This window comes from Salvelinus namaycush, chromosome 4, assembly GCF_016432855.1.
Source record: "Salvelinus namaycush isolate Seneca chromosome 4, SaNama_1.0, whole genome shotgun sequence".
In the NCBI taxonomy this organism is placed as follows: Eukaryota; Metazoa; Chordata; class Actinopteri; order Salmoniformes; family Salmonidae; genus Salvelinus; species Salvelinus namaycush.
Window position 1 is genome coordinate 18,341,408 of NC_052310.1, and position 9,849 is coordinate 18,351,256.

At 41.5% G+C, this 9,849-nt stretch overlaps 1 protein-coding gene across 1 annotated transcript; it reads right to left on the reverse strand.

The window, feature by feature from the left end:
• Positions 1-3,990: 3,990 nt before the first annotated feature.
• Positions 3,991-8,823, reverse strand: mss51 (MSS51 mitochondrial translational activator). The gene is made up of 6 exons (XM_038990397.1): positions 8,770-8,823; positions 7,568-7,720; positions 7,265-7,389; positions 6,375-6,938; positions 6,057-6,150; positions 3,991-5,168 (listed from the first exon to the last, which is right to left on the reverse strand). Exons 1-6 carry the CDS (start codon positions 8,784-8,786, stop codon positions 4,964-4,966), a joined length of 1,158 nt encoding a protein of 385 aa, XP_038846325.1. The 5' UTR covers positions 8,787-8,823; the 3' UTR covers positions 3,991-4,963.
• Positions 8,824-9,849: the final 1,026 nt, after the last annotated feature.

Sequence of the window (9,849 nt, forward strand, 5' to 3'; positions counted from 1 at the left end):
AATGTAGCTTTTTGGCCATGAAGGAACATTTCTGGCGCAAACCCAACACCTCTCATCACCCCGAGAACACTATGGTGGCAGCATCATGCTGTGGGGAAGTTTTTCATCAGCAGGGACTGGGAAACTGGTCAGAATTGAAGGAATGATGGATGGCACTAAATACAGGGAATTCTTGAGGGAAACCTGTTTGTCTTCCAGAGAAGACTTCCAGAGAAGACAAACAGCAGAACAATGACCCTAAGCATACTGCTAAAGCAACACTTGAGTGGTTTAAGGGGAAACATTTAAATATCTTGGAATGGCCTAGTCAAAGCCCAGTCCTCAATCCAATTGGGAATATGTGGTATGATTTTAAGATTGCTGTACACCACCAGAACCCATCCAACTTGAAGAAGCTGGAGCAGTTTTGCCTTGAAAAATGTGCAAAAATCCCAGTGGCTAGATGTGCCAAGCTTATAGAGACATAACCCAAGAGACTTGCAGCTGTAATTGCTGCATAAGGTGGCTCTACAAAGTATTGACTTTGGGAGGGGTGAACAGTTATGCACACTCAAGTTCAGTTTTTTTGTCTTATTTCTTGTTTGTTTCACAATAAAAAGAATTTTGCATCTTCAAAGTGGTAGGCATGCTGCGTAAATCAAATGATACAAACCCCTCAAAAATCTATTTTAATTCCAGGTTGTAAGGCAACAAAATAGGAAAAATGCCAAGGGGGGTGAATACTTTCACAAGCCACTGTAGACCTACAGAAATAAATAAAATCATTCAAAATAGGCTGCTACACCAGAAAGCATGATTTGGCCACAGAGGATAATTAGCTTCTTTAAAAAAAAATGCATTGCCTACAGTTGGAAGGGCCAACAATTTGGGCAGATCGCTCAGCAAATACCAAGTAGATGATTGTTGAGTTGCAACTGTCAATGAAAAGTAGAGGCCCAGCCAGGCATATCACAATATTTAAAATACAATCACGGGAAAACATAGACATTTGCTTTCCAAACTATTGCTGTAAAGACAAGACAATGAAAAGACTCATCTGTCCAACACCCAACAACACAGGGTTTTTAATGTATTCTGCTGTTATTTAGCCATCATCAAGACTATCCAATCTACTCATACCATTAGAAATAGTAGGCTCTTACATGTCTGCAAATGCGATGATATATGGAATACTTTATTACACCGGTATATTTTTACGGTGAAAATGTGCTTCGCCCACCACTTCCACAACAGCTTCCACGCAGCCATGAAAAGGTGTCTGTAATCCATTTGTAGCAGTGAAACTCACTCATCCAGCAGTGTGCCCTGGCTTTGAAGGTATGTTTTGAAGAATGTTTCAGATTCATCATACTTTCTTGTTGTGCAGAAAGTTTCTGCGCTGCTGCACTCAGGGAGTCTAAGCTCAGAGGCTCTGTGGTGTTGGTAATAGCACATGTTGCCACCATTCCTCTCATTTGACCTTTCAGCAGGGCAGTGGTGTAAAGTACTAAAGTAAAAATACTTGAAAGTACTACATAAGTAGTTTTTTTGGGTAGCTGTACTTTACTATTTATAATTTTGACAACTTTTGCTTCACTACATTCCTAAAGAAAATAATGTACTTTTTACTCAATACATTTTCCCTGACACCCAAAAGTACTCGTTATATTTGGAAAACTTAGCAGGACAGGAAAATGGTCCAATTCACAAACTTATCAAGAGAACATACCTGGTCATCCCACAGCCTCTGATATGGCGGACTCAACAAACATAAATAAAAACAAGAAAATTGGGCCGTCGGATTTGCTTAATATAAGCAATTTTAAATGTATTTTACTTTTGATACAGCATCAGTCAAAAGTTTGGACACACTTACTTATTCCAGGGTTTTTCTTTAATTTTACTATTTTCTACATTGTAGGATATTAGTGAAGACAACAAAACAATGAAATAAAACGTATGGAATCATGTAGTAACCAAAAAAGTGTTAAACAAATCAAAATATATTTTATATTTGAGATTCTTCAAAATAGTCACCCTTTACCTTGATGACAGCTTTGCACACTCTTGGAATTCTCTCAACCAGCTTCATGAGGTATTAACAGAAACAATTAACAGTGCCTTGTTAAAAAGTTAATTTGTGGAATTTCTTTCCTTAATGCATTTGACCCAATCAGTTGTGTTGTGACAAGGTAGGGTAGGTGTACAGAAGATAGCTCTATATTATGGCAAGGACAGCTCAAATAAGCAAAGAGAAATGACAGTCCATCATTACTTTAAGACATGAAGGTCAGTCAATGCAGAAAATGTCAAGAACTTTGAAAGTTTCTTCAAGTGCAGTCGCAAAAACCATCAAGTGCTATGATGAAAATGCCTCTCATGAGGACCGCCACAGGAAAGGAAGACCCAGAGTTACGTCTGCTGCAGAGGATAAGTTCATTAGAGTTAACTGCACCTCAGATTGCATCCCATATAAATGCTTCACAGAGTTCAAGTAACAGACACATCTCAACATCAACTGTTCAGAGGAGACTGCGTGAATCAGGCCTTCATGGTCAAATTGCTGCAAAGAAACCACTACTAAAGGACACCAATAATAAGAAGAGACTTGCTTGGACCAAGAAACACGAGCAATGGACATTAGATCGGTGGAAATCTGTCCTTTGTTCTGATGAGTCCAAATGTGCGATTTTTGGTTCCATCCGCCGTGGTTTCATCTATTCACCTACTCTGAGACGCAGAGGCTGCTATGTGGCTGCTATGAAAGTGAACTGTGTGTGCGGGTTATCAGGGGTGTTTATTACACCGATTCTGTTGAAAAACGTTACTTAACCGGAACCAAATGGAACAAAACAGGGATAAACATACCTGAATTTGTCCAATAGAAACTCGTTTGCAACTGTTTGGACTAATGATTACGCCCTAGATCAGCTAGATGCTGGCAAGAGTGTGCAAGGCGGTATTGAATGTGTAACTGTCTATGTCCTTGATTACTACAAATTTTCTCTCGACCTGTCCACATACGTTGTAAACTTTCATTCATAGGTTAGGTTGTAGCAACCTCATGATGGTTATTGGGAAAATGTTTGTATCATGTAGTAGACTAAATCTATCGATGACACATTGAGCTGGGTGAATCGAATATGAATCACAGTCATCCAACATGTTGCAAAAGAAATAAGGCCATGCTCATTAAAAAAAAAGTTGTCCTCCCCAATCTTAAAACGGCACCGACCGCCACTGGTGCACGCTCATGGTCGCAGCCGCCACAGCCTTCTTCACCATCAAATTTGCTTGCCTGTCTTGCATCAGCAGTATCTTCTGCATCATCCTCTCAGGAAAATTAAGTGTCTGGAGAGCCATCTGTCCCTTCTCAGGGGGGTCTTCCGCTTCAAAGAGGCCATCTTCGCTTGCATCATCCTGGCCGACGCCACCAACTACTTCCTGGGTGTGCGGTGGGTCTTCCGCCCGCCTGCCATGGTGTGGTGCGTGGTGGTCTATGTAGTTTGGCACTGTGCTCACTGTGCTCCTCCCTGGCACTGTGCTCATCCTACTCATCCATCTGATCAAGCTACTTGAGTGCTTCATCTCCTGTATTGGAATGGAGCCGTTGGAGTTGGCGTTCAACATAGTGGCTGTGGTGTTGTACCTGTCTTCTGCCATCCTCTGGCCCGTCTTTGGTTACAAGCACTAGCCTAACTATAATCTGCCTAACTGTGACTATTGTCGCCATGACAACATGGTTACTGTGGGGACCATTGCCAATCTCAACTTCTACATTGTGGACTTGGTTTTTAGTGTTTTGGCTGAAGTCTGGTGTTTTGGCTGAAGTCTTACTAAGTTAACACTAACAGAGGAAACATTCCAATTGCTTAACAGTTTTTACGTTTTTGATTTTTAATAATAACTGATCTTGATTTGACACCTTTTGTGATCAATATAAGAACAATATGGCCCTCCATATCAGGATGTGAAACCAAGAACCAACACAATAGTGATGAGCGTGTTTTGTTTTAAAAAACATCACTTTAATGGTAAAAGGCAATACTACTTCTTCACAAAAAGTATATTTCAAGAACAACAAACTTCAGAACAGAAATGTTCAAAAAGATGGAAAGAGCACATTACTTAACACTACTAATAAATACCTTCAAATAAATCAACATAATGCAAGAATATATGGCCTTGGCTTTTTTATGTCTTCAAATGTAAAATCCACAAAGGTACACTTGATGTTATTGAGGTGTTTATGGATTAAAGAAATGATAGATGTAGGACCACACACAAATGTAGATTTGCGTAATTATTTCAGCAGTCTAACAGCTGATAGTATTTAAAATCAATAATGAACTAAGCGAATCGAAAACCTGTGGGCTGCTGTCCTCTTTTGCAATTAAACATGTTCCAGTATACCAGCAACTTGTCTTCACAAATTTTTGCATGTTGGTTCTGCTTTTTGATTATTTAATTTTTTTAATGATCACTGTGACTGCAATTAGAAAAGCAACCTCTGATATCTCCTGTAAGCACTTTGTTGAACCACAGTAAGTGTAGCAGCATGCAAACTCATTTCATAGATAACATAGTATGTAGATGTACATAACTGTCACGTCCTTGTACATTGGCTCAGAAACACATGGCTCGCATAGAAAATGAGTGCAAATGCTACTGTCCAAAATCTATGCAAACAATCTATCGCCTGCCAACAAGACAAAGGTTTTGTATGAGTACATTCAAATTGTGAGAGATAAACATTCAATGTAATTCCACTTACCATGGATGAGCAATTCGATAGTCGATGCAAATACTTTAACGCACCTCCGCTCTTGGCTGAACTACTGTTATTGTTTTTCAATGAGGTATTTGAAGTATTTTTCTCACTTGGGGTCGATAAAAATGATCTCCGTGTCTTCTCCCTACACCTAAAATCTTCTTTGTGTCTTGAATAACAATGTCCCGTTAGTGTTCGACTTTCATTCAATTCTCAATTGTCCTCTGGTTCTTCAAACTCCACCGTTTCCAGTAGGCCCTGGAAGCAGAAGTAATGGGAGTTGCAATATACAGGTGGTTTGTTAGGAGTGGCCTGGACCTGCTCTGGTTTCTGGGAGGCAAAAGGGTTGACTCCACTGCATTTTAAATCCATCTCCAACTCTGAGAGGATCTGCAAGGAGTAGGTCATCTCTGTCTTCCTGTGGGGATCAGGCAGGATCAACAATTACACACTCAATTCTTTGTAGTAGACAACAGTGAGCTCCAGCCACCCAAGTCATAGGATTGTTCTCTCTGCTACCGCACAGCTAGCAGTACCGATGTACCAAGTCTGGAATCAACAGGACCCAGAACAGCTTCTACCCCCAAGGCATGAGACTGCTAAATAATTAGTCCGGTTGCTATTTAACTAACTTAGCAGTCTTATGGCTTGGGGGTAGAAGCTGTTCTGGGTCCTGTTGATTCCAGACTTGGTGCAGCTTATGTGATGAGTTATAAAAGTTAGTGCAAAAAGAGTCAATGCAGATAGTTAAATAATTAACCAAATAGCTACCGGACTATCTGCATTGACTCTTTTTGCACTAACTTTTTTGCAGATAGTTAAATAATTAACCAAATAGCTACCGGACTATCTGCATTGACTCTTTTTGCACTAACTTTTTTGCAGATAGTTAAATAATTAACCAAATAGCTACCGGACTATCTGCATTGACTCTTTTTGCACTAACTTTTTTGACTCATCACATACACTGCTGCTACTGTTTATTATCTGTCACTTTATTCCTAGTTATATGTGCTTATCTACGTCAATTACCTTGTCGCTCTGCACATCGACTCGGTACTGGTACCCCTTGTATATAGCCAAGTTACTCATTGTGTATTTATTATTACTTGTTTTACTTTAATGTTATTTCTCTGTATTCTTTCTCTGCATTGTTGGGAAGGGCCCGTAAGTAAGTATTTCACTGGTTAGTCTACACCTGTTGTTTACAAAGCATGTGACGAATAAAATGTGTTTTGATTTGGTAAATATTGAGGATTCTGTTATGCTATGGAGGGTATTAGGATCAGGGTTATGTGGGGCTTACTCTAGTGCAGTAAATAGGGAGGGGATCTCGTAGTCCCTGAGGAGCAGCAGTGTTGGTAGCCAGCCCTGATCGAGGCCTTGACTGGCATCAAACCCTGTAGGAGACAGAGGAAGTCAAACAGAGCTTAGCTCAGACAAGAACAACTCAACCAGCAAAGCTTTGAACCTCAAAACCAACAAGTTTATAACCAGGCAACATCCTCATCTGTTTCTTTCCCATTTGTTTTATCATGAGATAACTGGAGTTTTAGGAAACACAAACTTTGTCAATTCTATTTCTTTGAAAAGCTGGAAATTGCACAACGGCAGAGCCTCTCACCTGGGTGAAATCCAACCACCAGATCTGGCTTAGCTGCTTTCTCTGTCTCCACAAGCTCCTCAAAGAACTGGTGGTAGAGGCCCTTGTAGGCACTGATATAGGTCTTCGTCTTGGGACCAAAGTTAGTCAGTGGGGGCCGCATGATTGGCCCGTCCACCACCTCTGGCCCCACCATCACCACCTCCAGACCCTTGTGTCCAGGGAACATTCGGTCCAGTTCATCATAGTCCGTCAGTCGGGCTCCCAGGGTCTCATTGTCAGAAACCCCTATCAGGTGGATGGTGAGGGGTTTGGAATACGGGTTTAAGCCAAACAGTCTAAACCCTAGGGCAATAGTCATCGGTCGAGAGAAGAACTCGCTCGATACCCGCCAAATCGACTTTCTCAGGTCATCGTCCTCTGGCTTGGGCCTGCCGGCGTTGGTCCAAAGGTCTGTCATATTAGTGCCCGACAAGATGGCGTCCAGACGGGGGGTGAGGTCCCCTTGCATGGCAAGCCAGTCATCCCAGCCCTTCACCTCCCCTTGAGGCCGGGTCCACTTCCCTGTAGAGAATGGGAGGTCTCCTGATTGGATAAGAGGAAGGGGGAGTATGAAAAATCAGTCTGGGCTATCCAGAAGTTGGTGCTATCCTCCGGGTGTTGTCTCTTTTTATTTATTTGAATACACTGTTCAGAGAATAACTGTCATAAAAAAACTAAAAGGAAATGGTCCTAGAATCAAACCCTGTAGAACACCTTTTGAATTCATCATGACAAATAACAGAGGACGATGGCTCTTCCTAGTGTCGAGGTCAGGACCCTCAGTGCACATTGTTAATCTAAGCCACAGCAATCATGCAGCAATTGGCCCAATGTCATGGCTCGTTCCTCTTTTATCTGCCTTCTCTTACCTTTGAACACGAGCCATTCCACCAGTCGGTCAATGGTTACTAGACGCAACTCCGAGCAGACCTTCTTGTGCTGAGGCCAATCAGCCTTCTGGCACTCTTTACTGCAGTAGTAGACATTCAGACACCTGTTATAGTCAGGAGGAGGACGAGGGAGAGGATGGAAGGGGAAGGAAAGAACCTGTGAGGACAGTGCACCTACTTCCAACCAGATAACTCTTTTGGATCATGTAACCGGTACAATACATAATGGAGTGCAAGTTTCATGTTCAAGTACATTTTTCATTCCGTGTGTCTCATAATTACCTCACACAGCGTTTGAGCGTTTGTGCATCTGCAACCTGACCAGGCTGCTTTCTGCAACTGGCGCAGAATGTGAACGATTCCTCCATCTTCTGAAACATCTCTTTCTGAGACTTGAAGGCCATGGCTTTGGCCTTACCCCCTGGTGCTGGGGCACTAAAGAGTGGTCGATGTAGACAATAATTATTTTTAATTTAAAAACATCATCCTCTTCAATAATGCTGTTGTACCACATTATGCAATGCCATTGCCAATAAAGCTTTTTTGAATTCAAACTTGACAGGGACAATAAAAAGTAGGCCTTCGTGTCTAACACACTTCAACGGCAAGATAGTTTGTAAAATGTGTGTAAAAAATGTTTTTACAATGAGAACCACAGAAATGCATGCAATAGAAACACAACACCCTATGCTCAATGAGGGGATTTCTATAATAAGGTGAGTGTGTGGGTGGCCGGTGGGGTTGGTCATGGAGGGGTTAAAAAGGAATCCCACATCACACAAACATTTATGTTGATACATGAAAGGCAAATGTATTAGCCAGGGATCAGACCCCAACTCACATCCAATCGGGCCAAATCATGACCTGTCTTGCAGCAATTTTTTCGTTGGTGTGCTACCCAATCATAAGGACCACTACTGACCAATGTGAAGCACATGTCCATTATTTTTAGATTGGAGTATTTGGCCTGCCATATATGGAGAGGGTTGAGGGAGAGGGCAGGGTGGGGGGGTTCGAGAACACGGCACATGAAACACACATTGCAATATTATTATAATAAAGGCTTGAATTATCAGTATTAAAAAAATGAGGTTGTGTTCGATACGTTGCGTTGTTGGACCCAGATCCAGATAATAATGTTTTTAAAGCCTGCACAGAATAGGATGACAAATTCCTTTAGTAGAGGAAATACTACCTAGAAATTGAACATCATATTGACTGTGACAATAGAGTTATGAGACACATAAAACCATCATGGCCTTGACCACATCTGAATGTAGGCCTATGCTCCTATTCTCTTCCCTCAGTAACTCCTCAGTGCATATTTGATTGCCATAGCGTGTCCAGTCCCACAATAGACATTGTAAAACACATGGGGACATTCAGTGTCTACATTGTGGCATAACACAAGCACGAGGCAGGGGAGAGACCATGCACACGTTAGCCTACCTGGTAATTCTCAATCAATAAAGCCGCTTGCTTACCTCTTGTTATCTGTCATTGGAACTCTTGAAGTAACGCACGTCGCTGAATGAGTCTTCTCGCGGAGCTTGCTTGATTCGCAGCGGTGGCTGCGCCAGCCACTTATACCACCTGTGCTCCCCCTTCCAGAACTGTCTGAAATCTCTAGAGCCTTCCCGTCTCTTCAGGTGGTCTCACTTCTTTCATATAAACTTTCTCTAAACTCATTCCAATGGTAGGCCAATATATATATATATATATTTTTTACGACTTGTAATAAATAGAAAATATTGGAGGGTATTCCTACCTGCCTACAGTAGGCTATGCTAAAGGGTGTATACTGTTCAGTAGTAGGCTGTTGTAATATAGATTTTCATAAGCTTTGAAGAATCTCCAGTTTGATTCAATATACTGTGTGTGTGTATATATATATATATAGGTCTAAATAAATACACTGAACAAAAATAAAAACGCAACATGTTAAGTGTCCCATATTTTATGAGCTGAAATAAAAGTACCCAGAAATGTTCCATACGCACAAAAAGCGTATTTCTCTCAAATGTTGTGCACAAATTTGTTTACATTCCTGTTAGTGAGCATTTCTCATTTGCCAAGATAATCCATCCACCTGACAGGTGTGGCATACCAAAAAGCTGATTAAACTGCATTATCATTAGACAGGTGCACCTCGTGCTGGGGACAATAAAAGGCCACTCTAAAATGTGCAGTTTTGTCCCACATGTCTCAAGTTTTGAGGGAGAATGCAATTGGCATGCTGACTGCAGGAATGTCCACCAGAACTGTTTCCAGAGAATTGAATGTTCATTTCTCTACCATAAGCCGCCTCCAACGTTTTAAATAAATTGGCGGTACGTCCAACCGACCTCACAACCGCAGACCACGTGTATGGCGTCGTGTGCACGAGCGGTTTGCTGATGTCAACATTGTGAACAGAGTGATCCATGATGGCGGTGGGGTCATGTTATGGGCAGGCATAAGCTACGGACAACAAACCCAATTGGATTTTATCGATGGCAATTTGAATGCACAAAAATACAGTGACGAGATCCTAAGGCCCATTTTGAGGCCCATTTTTGTTAAGG